The sequence below is a fragment of the Hyaena hyaena genome, unplaced genomic scaffold (assembly GCF_003009895.1).
Source record: "Hyaena hyaena isolate Hyena2069 unplaced genomic scaffold, ASM300989v1 scaffold_8, whole genome shotgun sequence".
Taxonomy (NCBI): Eukaryota; Metazoa; Chordata; class Mammalia; order Carnivora; family Hyaenidae; genus Hyaena; species Hyaena hyaena.
The window spans coordinates 1313903-1329544 of NW_024080640.1; the positions used below are offsets into that span (position 1 = coordinate 1313903).

The 15642-nt window shown below is 43.8% G+C and overlaps 1 protein-coding gene across 1 annotated transcript in view; it reads left to right on the forward strand.

Moving 5' to 3' along the window:
* Positions 1–1530: 1530 nt before the first annotated feature.
* SND1 (staphylococcal nuclease and tudor domain containing 1) overlaps positions 1531–15642 on the forward strand; it is a 409429-nt gene continuing 395317 nt past the window's right edge. Inside the window, exon 1 of the mRNA XM_039243180.1 lies at positions 1531–1816. Coding sequence (XP_039099111.1) covers positions 1739–1816 — 78 coding nt within the window. The 5' untranslated portion in view covers positions 1531–1738. The remainder of the gene's footprint in view (positions 1817–15642) is intronic.

Genomic DNA, 15642 nt, shown 5'->3' on the forward strand with positions numbered 1-15642 from the left:
ACAGCAATTATCAGAGAATGGGGTGTCTGGAGTTCAGCATTTCAGCTATGGAACAGTTGCCATACTTCATCTGGACTGAACAGGGTGGCTAAATGGGTACAGAGGTGAAGTTCACTGAAGATGAGGGAAAGGAGCTGAGAGGCCAGGGTATTGGGCCAAGTCAGGCTCATAAATGTTAAAGTCATTCAGGATCATGGGGGTGGAAAAGTGTGCACCAGGTATTGATTTCAACGAATGACAAGGTAGCAGTTAGGGCAGAGAAGACAACCTTAATGAGATAGAGTAGTATAAATCAGGTGGAATGAGCCTTCACAAAGTTGTTTTTTGTTTGTTTGGTTTTGGTTTTTTTGGAGAGGGTAGCAAGTTAATGGCATGGAAGAGACAGCACTAAGGATCTAGGAAGATGCTGGCCCCAACACTTGACCCAGGGATATGTAAAGTGTGTAAAACAACAGGTGAAGTGGTGTCCTCAGTGTAGAGCCAGGTTTGAAGATTAAGATTAAATGTCATAAAAAAAAAAGATTAAATGGCATAAACGGAATGTCCTTGGCTCCTCATAGTAGGCAATCGATGAATATTAGTGGTCTCTAAACATTCACTTAAACATTTATATGTCCTTGCTCTGCACCCCTCTCCCTCAATCTCTTTATTCAAGAGACTAGGGCTAGGTAAAGGGACGGGATCAGGTGGCTGGAAGCGGCATAGCTCGTCACAAGCGGTCAAGCGACTGACTCCTCTAGGCCCAGCGAGCGCTTCTACCATTAGCTTTCCCTAACTTCATTGACGAAGCTGAGAGGAGCCCTAAAACGAGGGCCATTCTCCCCCGTGCACAGGGCACCCCCCCCAAGAGGGATTTATTTCTCCCACCAACGAACATTAATTGAAAGCCTTACTAGTGCTAGACACCCGAGACACAAACGCGTGCGAGATACACTCCCCACTACAGAGAGGGCGCCCAGCCGCGTTCCGTGTCAACGCCACCATTCGTAGATTTCACGATGCTCAGACTTTTCCAAGTTCTCTCCACACTTTTAGCTAAGGTAAAATGTCGGAATTAGGTGTGCAGTCGGTACGGAGATCCTTCAGGTCTTCAGGTCTTCGGCTCCGTATTCCCCAATCCGCAGTTCCCAATCCGGGTGCACCCCTCCAGGAACTCAGCAGTCCACGTGGGCTCCCCGCTGGCCCGCGGGGCGGGGCTCAATGGGCGGGGCTAGGCTGGAGGGCGAGGCTGGCCCCGCCCCCGAGGCTCCCATGGCCCCCCGCGCCCCGCGGCCAGATGCTGACGTGTCCTTTCCTTCCCACTACACCTCCCGACACTACCTACTACGGCTGCCCCGGAAGTCCTGCCCCATACTTAGCCCGTCACCGCAAATCAGCTCTTTCAGCGCTTCCTGGAGCTTGCCACCCGTTTTGGGACTAAGAGGCGGGGCTCCGAGAGCAGGGTGCCTATTGGCTTGAGGTCCGGCGGGCTCTGGGCGCTAATTGGCTGGAGGGCGGTGGCGCTCTGGCACGCTTGCGCGGCGAGTAGAACGTGTGGCGGCGGCGGAGAACGCGTCCCCTCTTTCGCTCTCAGTCCCGCTGCTGCTCTTGTGAGCCTCTGCCGCATCCGTGCCGTCCATTGCCCGAAATCAGTCGCCTGCCAGCTCCCTGCCGCGGCGGCCTCCCACCAACACCGACACCCACATTGACACCTCCAAGCCGGTCCACCGCCTTACTTGCTGCCTTTCCGTCTCTACACATGGCCTCCTCCGCGCAGAGCGGCGGCACCTCCGGGGGACCCGTGGTCCCCACCGTGCAGCGGGGCATCGTCAAGATGGTGAGACCGGGGACCCGGACACTGACCCCACCGCCCGCCTCCGGGCGGGTTTTGGCGCTGGTTCTTCTTCCCCTTCCGCCAGTCTGCATGGTCTCCCAGATCCCTTCCTCTGCCCCTTTCCTCACTTTTCACCCATTCTCGGAATTCCCTTCCTAGACGGAACCCCACAAGGACTCCCCTTGGTACTTTGCTTTCCGGACACCCTGGAATCAGGGGTCACAGTGATTTCTGTGGTCGCGGCACTAAGATCTGCTGTTTACCAGGACAGATCGATTACTTAATTGATTAACGGAGATAATAAGTTGATATCTGCCCTCCCATTCCCGCGTTCTTCTGTTTATTTTGACATCTGCTGAGCAGTTTGCAGCTTTTCGAGATCCTGACATCCGCTCTTCCCAGAAACTAAGCATTTGGCCATCTTGAAGCTTTACCAGTTTCTACCAACGCTCACTTACTCCCAAGTTTTCTGACTTTTTGGCCCTCATATTCCGTCTTTTTCTCTCTACCTTTGGTGTCAAGTGTGTAGTCCCAAGAGCTTAGTAGTATTTGTGTTCCTTCTCCTTTTGACCCTTAAATGTTAGTTATTACTGTACCCCTTACGCCTAACCTAAGGAGACTGCTTTGAAGAGGGCAGTGACTTGCCTAAGGTCATCACATGGTGGCTTGGATTGGGGCCAGGACCGGAGCCCAAGTGTTCGGATTCCCAGTCCACCGCGGTAACACTAGATTCTGCCTGATTTGCATATCCCCTCACTCCCTAAATTCTTGAATTTTGAATTTAAAACCCTGCAAGGTTCATTTTTAAAAATTTACCCCCAGCGCCATGATAGCTTTGTAGTATAAATTCTTATTATCACTTGTCTCCTTTTTTCTCCTCCAGCCCTCTCAAATCCTGGAACTTGACATTTCTTGGTTAATAGATTTTCCAATTCTGATGACCGCAGACTAATAGATTTCATTTCAGACTTCAATACTGACTTCCTTCTGGAACAACAGATATCCTTTGTGACATTTTCTCCCAAAGCTCCATGGTTTTTTGTAGTTGCAAAAAGTTTTAAAAAAATCCTGCTTTCTTGGCTTATTGTCTGTTGGAGTTAAAATGTTCTTTAGCTTGTGTGTGTGTGTGTGTGTGTGTGTGTAAAAATTAGATTTTGAGATTTTTTTCTCCCCAGCCTAATTCTCATGTTCATTTCTTAGGTAATATTCTGCCACCAGTTGAAATTTCCGGGACTTTCAGTATTGTTTTCTCTTTTATACACAAATGGAGAGTCAGAATTTATTAGAAACTGATTGAGAAGGGAATTTCCAAGGTCCACATATTTTCCCTTCTTTGAAATATTGATCTGACCCATGAGTAGATCCTCTTAAATTAGCTTTTTCATTTGCACTGATCTTCCCCTTCACCATAAGAACACAGCATTGCTAGGCGCTCTGGTGGTGTGATTGGCAGCATTGAGCGGATCTGAGTTTTTCCTTTGCTAAGGCTTGAACTTTTCTTAAAGGTCCCTCTCATTTGTGGCGTAGGAATGAGGCTGAACAGATTTTCCTTCCTACCAGTGCTAGAGGCTTCCAAAGCATCTGGATTCTCTGAAGTGACCTTCAGATTACCCCCATGGATACTGAATATCAACAATCACTTATTTATTAAGGGTCATGTCTTGTGTTGAGTGTTCTGCTTATATTATTTCATGTGTAACACCTAACAAGTAGATAGCATTTTTGGCTGCATTTTACAGATGTGTAAGCTGAGGTTTAGAGAATAGTTCACCCAAGGGCAGGCACTTTTTATTGGTAATAAGAGGCAGAAATGGGACTTGAACCCAGGCCTGTCTACCAAAGCATGTGCTGTTTGACATGCTACGCAGCTTCTGCCTCTAGGGCAAGACTTTATAACTTGGAGGGTGGGGCCAGTTATGTATGACCACAAAATTGCAGGAAAGTGAAGCTGACTGTAATCAAGTTAAGGAAAGATTAGATGTTACTCCTTGCCTTATCCTCAAGCTGTTATTGTGGTCAGCGACTTCATTACATGCATAGGAGAGTAGTGTGGAAGACACATGTGAATCTGGGAGGAAGCTTTTAAAATTCAGCCATTGAATAGTCTACACTGCTGTTTTTTTCTGTGACCAAACTGCAGGGATGAGTGGGTGAGTTGCAGGTGGAGATTAGGGGAGGAAAGCTAGGTGAACTGCAGAGCGATGAGCAGATTTATGCCAGGTGTAGAAGCCTTCTCTGGAATGAAAAATCGACCACTGGCAAATTGCTCTGTGTGAAGCTCTTCTGCTAGGCAAAGTTGTATTTTCCTGGAGAGTCATCATTTCCAGTGGCACTGGGAACTGCTTTGTAAGAACTCCAGAAAGGAAGATGGAGCTCTGTGACAGGAAAGTGAGAAGGCAAGAGTTTGAAGAATTGGAAAATAGTAGTTACTGCCTTTCGAGAGAAGGGTAGAAACTGGAACTCTGACTAACTGGAGGTGTGCTTTTCTTGGTGAGCCCTCCACATGTGACTGGACTCAGGCCGAGCTGCAGGTCTGAAACCGCCTAGGGATGCGCTTTGCTGCAGTGAAGAGGAAAAGTCCTTCCTCTTTTTGAGGGGGCAAAACTCGGATTGTAGGGCCATGGAAGGTACGAGTTTCTAGTAAGTCCTTTTCCTTTTTTAAGGTTAAAGAAGAAAGAACTTGGGAATCAAGTTGTAAAAAAAAAAAAATCTTTGCATTTGACCAGTTTTTTAAAAAGATGGTGAAGATAGAGGCTCTGTTTTTGAGAGTGGGAGCAAAGGGACAGAAAGAGTTGGTTCTGGAATGTGTTTAAGGAGGAAGTGGGCAGTAAGTTGACACAAGCATTTTGGAGCTGTTCTGTTACTGAAAAGGCAGTGAGGATGATGGAAAAACTGAAGGTGGATTTCTGTTTCCTGAGTTGGGATGAGACTGGCAAGTGTGTGGGCAGACAAAATATAACCTGGAAAAGTAAATGCCTTTGTCAGATCAGATACCATTTTCTGAAAACTCTGAAAGATTCTAACTCTGGATCTCTTTGAATGATTTGCTAGACTTTCTTTAGCCTCAACAGATTATTATCAGCACATGTTAAATAGATGAGGTTGAGAGAAGTCTTGGGGTACTTATTATACAATTTGGTCACCACACTTAGCAGCTGCTTAGAGATGGCTGTTTTTTTCTGGTTTTATGCACCTGATTTACTTTTTGTTTTGAGGATAGAGCCCTTTTCTATGTCTTTTCACTCTAATTTTCCCATCTAACTTGTTGTGTTTGTGTGTCTTTCCAAGCAGGAGTACACGGATTGCTTTCAGGACAGCAGAGTGAGTCTGCCACGGTTCTGGAATCTGTGTGCTTAGCAGAAGTGGCTATGGAAGCAGCATATCTTCACCTGCTTATGGTATAGAAGGCCAGAGGGAGGACAGTGCCAAATTTCAGTTCATGTCTCCCCACCCCATGTGATTGCCTAAAGGAGAAAGGAATCCCTCTGCCAGTCTTTGGTTTTATGCTAAGAACCGAGATTCTCGCTGGGCGACTAAGGCAGAGGGTCATCCAGAGGAGGAGATGGCCACAAGTTTCCTCCTTCAGCCGGGAATTGTGCTGCCAGGTTGTTCTAAAATGGGATGTAGACTTCCGGTGAGTAGCTTAGTGGAAATTTCTCCAGTGTACAGCTTGTAGAAAATGCCATCTGTAATTTAGATCTTAGGTTTCTGAACTAAGAAGTATGTATCTTTCCAGAGTGTAGTGGGGACAAGAGTAGTAGTCCGTTGATCTGCTCCTTCCTACGTGCACTTAGCTCATGCAGAATGAAAGAAAAAGCATCTTTCGTAAGCTACTTAAAATAGTCTTATTCTGCTACTCAAAGGGACAAAGTGGCTGAATAATAATGCTTTAGTAGAGCCATTTGCAAAGAACTAGGTAGAATAGGATGGAAGGCTTTTCCCCAGAGCCTTAAAATTGTCCACGTCTCAGCAGGTGAGCATGGTAGCTTCCAACCAAGATTGTAAGTAAAGGAGTACTAAGTTTTACTGTATCTTAAATGTTTTCTGTCCTTTTTTTTTTTCTATATCAAAAGGAAGCATCCAGCTGGCTCTAGTCGTGTTCACAGTGGCTGCTGCCATGTACTAACTAATGATACAGAATGGTGATCAATCTTACTTCCTTTCTTGACCAAATTGATCATTTGCTGCATCAAGCTTTATGTGGGTATTGGAGAAACAGTAGTAAAAAGTAGACCAGATTCTTGCCCTTATGATATCTGAAGGAGACAGACAATAAACAAGTACACAAGAAATAAGCACGATATTATGAGATAGTGATTTCAGGTAGGGGAATGGGACAGGGCGGTTGGGAGTAAGGGAAGGAGTGGCTCCATTAGATAAGGTGTTTAGGAAAGGCTAAAAGAATGCTGTTTCTCAGCATTTGTCCTGAGATCTGATGGACAAAACAAAGAATCAACCATAGGTGAAGTATGTTCTTGGGAGAGGGAACAGCAAGTGCAAAAGCTATACAGTTCCTATTGATGTTTATCTTCAGTATTTTTATAGTATCTAATTTCCTCAAGTTCATTGTTCCACATAAATGCTATGGGTTTGGCATGAGCTATTATTGCGTATTTTAGGTGATAGAAGGCAAAAGAGCAGTGTAGGTGGTGGTTCTCTGGTACCCTGGCGAGATCACTAGCGGACAGTAACTCCACTGAATACATGTAAACAGCGGAAAACTGATAAAAAAAGAAATATTTGCTCTTGGTCATACTCATGTTTCCTATGGGGCCAAGACTAAACTTTTTTGACTTCCTGTCAGCCAGTATTCCTAAGGTCACCATCTTTCAATGGAGGGTATTTAGCTGAAAAATGCCAAGAGCAGGCTCAGTGAGAGTAAACTAGCATGTAGAGCGTGTCCTTGTTTATATTTCTGCTAGCATTTTATTACTACGTGGAACATTCTGCTGCTCTGGCCTCTGGCAACACTTTTAACCTAGCAAGCTTGAAGTAACAGTGACAGTGCAGAGCAAAGTAGCATGCTTCAGAGCTCAAGGGAGGAACTAGCTCATGCACAGTGTGGCTTATTAACATGATGGAAGACTCCTAAGGTTTGGTGGTGATCAGTGCTGGTAATAAATGGGCAAATGATTTGGTGGAGTCTATGCCTCAGTTTACTTGGAGGGTGAATTCGGGAAATGAGTGAAGAATCCAAGGACTTTTGTGTACCCCCTTTTCATTGGATTAGCGGTCTAGCTGACAGACACGTGGTTCTAGCAGGAGGTGCAGTTGATATCCTTTGGAATCTGGTCTCTGGATTTATTTTATTTCATTTCTCCAAAGAACGGCATAGCTAAGAAATATTGTAGGACATTCTTTGCCTTATCTATCTGGGACAAGGAATGACGGGATTCAGCTCTTATGGGGCTTATATAGCTTTTCCTCTTAGTTGTTGTTGGAAAATGGATAGACACCCAGCTTCGCTTGCTAATTTCTCTCATGGGAGACTGACATATGCTTTTTGTTTTTACAGCAGAAATTAATGCAGAATCACAGGTTGTGAACATTTGATGCAGATGGAGTGTTTTGGGATTTCACTTTCAGTGAGACTCAATATGATACACTAATGTTATTCACGCTTAGTTCTGATGTTTAGGGGAAAAAAACAGTGGCTCCTGTTGGCATATTTTGAAAATTAGGAAGTAAAACAATTTATAGGTGAAAAGCTAATGAAAATTTAGGTGACATTTTCAGATGTCATTTTTTAAATGTTCAATCAGTGATATAAACTGGGATTGGCACATTGTCTCCGTTTATGACGACTGACTTAAGGCACCGTCTCCTCTGTTTATACCTTAACACATTTTGAGGTGCTTTCGGTTCTCTCTGTGTGGGAAGTAGTCTCCTTGGGATGGTCTTGTAACACCAACCTTGTGTGTAAGAGGATGAATTGAGCTTGGAGAATCTGTGCTTAAAGTTAGTAAACCCAATTTATTAACCTTGTCTCTGGGAAGCGGCATGGCAGAGGAGAGAGATCATTGGCCTAGGGTTCAGGGAATACAGGTTCTAGCCCAGATGCTGCTATTCTCCACTGGGGTGATGTGGGATAAGACATTTCACCTCTCAGGCTCCTTCCTTCCTCCATCCTTCCCATTCTTCCGTTTATTTTGAAAGGGAGAGAGAGGGAGAGAGAGAAAATCCCAAGCAGGCTCTGCTCTGTCAGTGCAGAGCCCCATGTAGGGCTCAAACCACAAACTGAGATCATGACCTTAGCCGAAATCAGGAGTCAGACCCTTAACTGACTGAGACACCTGGGTGCCCCTCATACTCTTTCTTTTTTAAAAGAAGTGATAAACTCATTGTCGCTAAGCTCCTAACAGTCCCAAAGGCTGTGGTTGTATAAGAAACCTTACACTGCATGTCTTTTAGGCATGATGAACCCAAACTGAGAAATCTACCTTATGGTAGGTTTTACTTTGAGTTGCTGCTTATTCTGCATGAAACATTTCTGTTCCCATTGCTTGTCTTTTTTTTTTTTTTTTTTTTTCAGACAGTAGATTATGAGATATGAAATGTGGTACTGTGGTTTTTGTACAAAGTGTGGAAAATGAGAGAGTTACAATTTTTTTTAATGTTTTATTTATTTCTGAGAGAGAGAGAGACAGACAGACAGTGTGAGCAGGGGAGGGTCAGAGAGAGAGGGAGACATGGAATCAGAAGCAGGCTCCAGGCTCTGAGCTGTCAGCACGGAGCCTGACACGGGGCTCGAACCCACGAACCGTGAGATCATGACCTGAGCCAAAATTGGACACTCAACCGACTGAGCCACCCAGGTGCCCTGAGAGAGTTAAAATTTGAATTAGACTGTCATTGGATAGTGGAGTGGTTTGAAGGTGGATAGAAATGAGCTAGGGAGGGTCCTGGCTTCAGTAGTGGTATTACGGTAGACTAGCAAGAGTGCTTGTTTGGGACCCAGAGGAACATGCCAGCGGTGGGTTTTAATTACACAGGCTCACCTCTGCTTTGGAATACCCTGACATTCTCCTGGGGGCTATGTCCTTGACTTGAGAAGGGTAGAGATGAAGAGGGCACTCTGGGAACCTGTAGCTCATGGGGAGAGTTTATTCTGGCCCTGCTCTTAATTGGAGGATCTTGGGGGGCTTGGTAGGGTTATGAGCTCTGCTTTTCACACTTCAAGTCTGGAGCTTCTTCCTGTAGGTGATCCTAATTGTCTTTTGCAGATCTTTTCCACTTCATTTAATGTGCATGTATAGGAATCATTATAATCTTTTCTTGGTAGTTCCTTACATGGTTTCTTTTCTTTTGAATTTATTTTTTTATTGTAAGCTTTCTTAAATCCTTTCTGAGCATAGATTTAGAGAGAAGCCTCCCAGTGATTTCCTGAACAGATCCATGCTTCAGGACCACCGAGAAGGCCTTTTGGGGGCACTGAAATAGAATCTCTGTGAGTGTGGCCTGGGAATCTGTGTTTTTTGAAAAGCCTCTCCTTAAGTGTTTCTGAAAGAGTCATTTCTTGGATGGATCTGGGGACTGGCATTTGAGACCCACTGATTTTTCTGTATGTAGTTGAAGGGGCAGGACACAAATGACAGAAGGAACATAGTGTGTGTGTGTGGGGGGGCGGGTGCATCAGAATTTAATGAGAGGAGGATACTAGTTTCGCTTTCTTTTTAGCACTTGTCTTGATGGCTCCCAGGACACTTTGCGTTGCTTTTAATCTGTACCTCAGTATTGGGCTGATACCCTCAGGGGTCTGTTTACAGTGACTCTTGGATCTTATTCTTGGGTCATAACTGACAGCTGAGAAGTTGTTGTTTTCTAATGCCTGATTTAGGCCATATGCTCATTTTAACACTCATCTGCCACTTTTCCTTCTATTTGCATAGATTCCCAGGATCTTCCTATAATTTGGTGCCAATAACTTGGCACATTATTACCCTGGAAGTCTTTAGTGTCATCTACAAACATGAAGATTCTGTGCTGCTCACTTTCTGCTTTTGTCATCCGTGGGAGCCACACTTCTCCCAGAAGAAGGCCTTCTGGTTTGTCTGTATCCTGTTTTATGTTTATAAGCCCCGTTCTTGACAACATCAGTAAAACCCCAAATGACCTCTTTGGTGGTCTTAGTCTTTACTTTTTATGCCACTAGTTTGTCTAATATGGAAGTAAAATTTTCTATAGTTCTCAGGTTTTTGAAGTCATGATTAAGGGCCACATCTACAGTCCCCTTTGTGCCTTTTCCTCGTTTTCAGCAGCAGTTTTCTAGTTCAATCCTGAATTTCTTCAAAATGTTCAGGTGAATGCCAACCAGTATTAATTATTTAATAATTACCAATATTTAAGTTTTAGACTTAATATCTGCTCATGAGATTTCAAATAGTATAGAAGTATGTGAAGTAAATATAAAAATATCTCTCCCTCTGACCTTCTCAGTTTTCTGTCATTCATTCTCATTCCCCTAAGAAAATGTGTTTCCAAGCTTTGCATACAGAAATGTAATACATACACCCCCTTTGTTTTTTTAAGAAACAGAAATGGGGTGATAATATATGTCTCCTACAGATTTTTAAAAAATTGCCATAGCTATCATATCTAATTATAGATCCTACCCCATTCTTTAATGGTTGCAGAGTATTCCATCATTTGGGTATTTACTTACTCATTTTTTCATTGATGTATGTTTTCAGTTTTTCGTGGTTCTACACACTGCTACACTGACTGAATGTTCTTTTTACGTCTTTGTGTTCTTGTGTTGGCATTTCTGTAAGATACATTCTTGGAAGTACAATTGCTGATACCTGTTACTCTCACTTAATGTTTTTGGTGGTTGTAGGGGGGGCTTTACTTACACTTCACCTGTTTATTTCTTAAAATACCATCTTAGGTAAAATTTAGGGCAAAATACAGCTTAATATCTTATTAATCACTGCATGTTTGGTAGTCCTGTTTCTCCAGAGTATCCTTGAAAACCATTGTATCTCTTTGGCAGAGGGCAGAGGCCAACCATCTGGGAATCATTAAATAACTACTTTTTAAAAAATTTTTTTTAATGTTTATTTTTGAGAGAGACAAGAGTGCCAGTGGGGGAGGGGCAGAGAGAGAGGGAGACAAAGAGTTTGCAGCAGGCTCCAGGCTCTGAGCTGTCAGCACAGAACCTGACTCGGGGCTCAAATTCATGAACAGTGAGATTATGACCTGAACCTAAGTCAGATGCTTAACTAGCTGAGCTACCCAGGCATCCCAAGGTCCTGGTGTTTAAAGGAGAGTAGGCTCTTTGAGCTTTGGCCTCATCTGCTTTCTTTGGGTTCTGGGGAGCTCCATGACTAAGGAAGTGTGCAGCTGCCGAGCTACAGATGACATGAGGAGGTGAGAGGCAAGGTCCTGTGAGAGGTTTGACTTTTTTCCTATGGACAGGCACATAGCTTTTCCTCCTTTTTCTTCTTGGGTAAGAAGGTGGGGATGGGAGGTGGTGGTAAGCATGACCACATCGTGTGTGGGGAGACTGACATTTTTAGAGTTGTTTGGAGAGACTGAACCAGGGGAGTCAGTGTTGGCAGCCTTTCTGTCAAGTGCTGATCCCAGCCTTGGTGTTAACGGGTTACCTCAGGTTTGCTGGGCTTCAGATGTGTGTGTATTTCTGCCATGGTTTTAGCATAGGAACACTGCTTCTACTGGCAATCAGCTATTTTAAAAATTGGAATGTTTTTATTTTATTTTTTATTAAATTTTTTTAAATGTTTATTTTTGAGAGAGAGAGAGAGAGAGCGCGCGAGCAAGAGAGCACAAGCAGGGGAGGGGCAGAGGGAGAGAGACAGAGAATCCAAAGTGGGCTTTGCGCTGACACAGCAGAGTACGATACGGGGCTCCTAACTCACAAACGTTGAGATCGGGACCTGAGCTGAAGTCGGACGCTCGAACAACTGAGCCACCTAGGCGCCCCTGAAATATTATTTTTAAAGCAAACTTAATTTCACTATTGAAAATGGGAAACCAGTGTTAGTTGCCATAACTAGAAAGTGCCTTAAAAAATGCACAATGGAAACTTAAGTTTTAGTAAATTCTAGCTTGGTACGGTGATTTGCAGAGGGCTCTGTAGAAAGTTTAATAAGTGATGAAGATGTACTGAAGGCTTCCAGCCGCCAAACTGGAACTTCGTTCTTCATTTAATAGGAATGATTGAAAGAGAATTGGAAAGGGGACAGTTCTCATGTGTGTGTAAATATTAAATGCTGGTATATATTTAGAACAATTTTTTACTGCAATGTAAAACATTTTCTAATATCTTTATTCCCCCAGGGGAACCAAGTAATCCAAATGTGCTTGGAGGTTTTTTGGTTCTCTGTGCCAATTTTCTAAACCTCCAGTCTCCCAGCAAGAACATAAATTAGTTATTTGCAAGGAACAGCTTCTTTACCTGGCCTTGGCACCTTTGTAAATGACAGGGCAACTTCCATCCCAGTCTGCCTTGGGCTCTTTCTCTTCACACCTGTTGTCTCGGCATAATTATCAGTAACACCTCTTTTCACTTCAGAGTATGTGATTCCAGTGATAAAATGCATGTTTACTGTGCTTAGGAAGAACAGTTAAATCTGGGGGAGTGTGTGTGAGGGGGGGTCCACAAAGTTCACAGAGACCAAAATAAGCAAAAGTAAGTGTTTCTGTAAATCGAGCAACTAGGATGGCTGAGGGGAGGGTCTCATGGCTAAAAAAGCCTTTAATGGAGAGTAGGCAGCCTAGACTTGAGACCCCAGGTTATGTGCTTGGTTCTGGTTAAAGCTTTGGGCTGATGAAAATTTACTTGTCATTCTCATTAAAATGTTGCTGTTAAATAGAGGTAGGGAGGGGCGCCTGGGTGGCTCGGTCGGTTAAGCATCCCACTTCAACTCAGGTCATGATCTCGCGGTTCGTGGGTTCTAGCCCTGCATCGGGCTCTGTGCTAACAGCTCAGAGTCTGGAGCTTCCTTCAGATTCTGTGTCTCCCCTTCTCTCTGCCCGTTCCATGCTCATGCTCTGTCTCTCAATAATAAATAAAAATGTTTAAAAAATTAAAAAAATAAATAGAGCAGGGAGCTTTGTTTTATGATGGAAAGGGGAACTTGTGAATTTAAGTATTGATGGTTTTTGGAGAATGGACACATTGCAAAATCAAATGTGATATTTTCAGATCCATTTGTTTTAGAAATCTTTTCTGGGGAGGTGGTGAAAGTGACAGGTCTTGACAGAGCCAGAGGAATACAATGGATGAGATAAAAGGCAGGAGAAATGGGTAAGTACAGGTGGGAACACTCAGATGGTCTTGAAAGCAGCTGTGAGCAATCTGGATGCAATGTGCAAGGTTAAGGCTACTTGCCTAAAGTGACTAAGCGTTGCTGGAAGTTTGTAGTAGAGAAAGGAACAAGAAGCGGGGCTTCGGAGTTTTTGTTTCCAGTCTCTGGAATGGGAGGTTAGTGAACTTTTAAACTTTATGAATTCTCTTCCAGGAGAGGGAAAATCCATTGTTTTATAGCCTTTAATACCAGGGCATTTTTATTTTGGGCAACAACCCCAAACAGTGAATTACTATGCCAAGTGTAATTTATCTGCTTACCTAATAAGATTCTCCAAGGTCTTCATGAAAAGTGGTGCATTCTTTTCCTACCTCCCTTTCCTTCCCTCTGTGTGGAAGTGGGGATGCTGGAGTGCCTGGGTCCTGGAATCCTGCTGAGATCTATTATTCTGTGTGCAGTAATTGCTTGTGTTATTACTCCTGGTAGGTGAGCCCTTTCACAGCCCAGAGGCCAGGAGGTTGCCTCTATTACTTAAAAGCCCAGTTATCTTGTTAAACTCCTCTATTGTGAGAGCTTTAGAATTTCCTGAGACCTCCCGCAGGCTCTCTGTGGGTTACAGGCCTAGCTCCTGGGTAAGCCTGCCCTGCCCCAGTGTCAGTCATCCGATTCTAGCTCTGGAGGAATAACTTCCCGTTACATGGCCAGGCAGCTGTAGGGTTGTTAGCTCGACTGCTTGGTTTCCATTTAATTCTTAAGTGTCCCCTTATCAGTGCCCTTAATGAGAGTACCTCTCTCGTGTAATAGAAAATGTGTTTCTTTGATTATCAACAGGGGAAGCTGAAAGCCAATGTAGAGAGAAGAAGCTTGGGACTTAGATTATCTGAGGAACAGGAACTTCGAAAATTGGTTTTTGAAAGTGGTTGATGCCAGTGAGAAAAGTAAAGGTGCTCTCTGAGTCGGAGCTGTCCATGAACGTGGAATTGAAATTTCTATGCTTTATATGTTACAGGAATGTATTTATTTTGTTATTCATTAGAGAGTGTGCTCCCTTTGCACCCCCCCCCCCAAAAAAAGGTGAGGGGAATCAGAGAGCTGGACTTTATGGTTAGCATATGATATGTAGAATATTATGTATGTTTTTAATAAAAATGGAGGGGCAGTAGCTGCAGTGAAGATAATACAAGGGCATTCCAGATAGGCTAGATAGGCTTATGTTTAGCTTCTTGAGGAGGTATGCAAACCTGTGCCTTATGGTGGAGGAGGGAGGGCCTAGGCTGGGGCACCAGCAGGTAGTAGGGGAAGAAACTTGTCTGGTGATCTCCAGGTGTGTTAGATGATTGGAAACTTCAATTTTTATTCCCCCATGATAGTTTTCCTAGGATTTTAATGATAAGGAGCACCCTGGGATGGTATATTAATTTAGCAATAAAGGATTCTGAAATATTTATGGTAGATTTGTGATTTGTACTTTATTTTGACATCTAAAATTGACCATTAATGTTTCACATAGGAAAAGTTTCCAAACAAATCAGGAAAATAAAATGGGAAAAATTAATGTTTTTCATGGGTGGCATAGAAATTGAATTGCATCCTTAAGTTCTACAGTCAGTCTTGTATATAAATCAAAATAAATGTATTAGATGTTCTTTAGAGATGATATACTCTGAATAGTACTGAGTATTATGCTTTATAAGCTCGCATCCCTATTGCTGTAAGTTCATTCTGAGGAAAAATGCATAGGACTTTGTGGAAACAAACCTGAGAAATACACAAGGCACTAATCTTCATTTCTCTTGGATATTTCAGGATCTCCGGTGTGCTTTCATTTAGCTGTTTCTAGTGTCAGCTCTCTTCAGAGCAGTGCTGTGAGAAGTCAGGGATGGCCACCACAGGCATGGGAGCTGCCCTCTGGCTGCTGCCTCCCTGGATCAGGAATCATGGGGGCACTTCCTTCCTCTGAGCATTGAGGGTCCTGAGGAGGAAAGAGTCAGAGTGGGGGGCAGGTGCTGGACCAATCCAATAACTGAGTAGCTCCTGGAATGCAGTCCCAGGCTTCACCCTACCTTGGCAACCTCTGGTTCACCTCTGTCAGTTCCTGCGCGGAGGAGGGGAGATCTTTTTTGCCATCAGCAACAACTTTTTCTTGGGTTTCCTTAAGAGAAGAAGCCTGTGTCTTCAGGGAGTTGCCTCTGCTATGTGTGGTGCACGCAGAAGTTTAAGAGGCATGTGATCTTCAACCCTCCTCTTGTATGACTGTATGTAGTAGTTCTGAAACCCAGAGGGGGCATGTATATGAAATGTATGGGCACAGAAAAACTGTATCAGTTATTGAAACCCATAAGATAGGCTGAGGCCAGACACCCTAGGAGTGTATTTTTTTTTTTTTTTTTTTTTTTTATTTCTAGGAGAGAGAGAGAGAGAGAGCGTGAGCAGGGGAGGGTCAGAGAGAGAGGGAGATGCAGACTCTGAAACAGGCTCCAGGCTCTGGGCTGGCAGTCAGCAAAGAGCCCGATGCGGGGATCGAACCCACGAACTGCGAGATCATGACCTAAGCGAAAG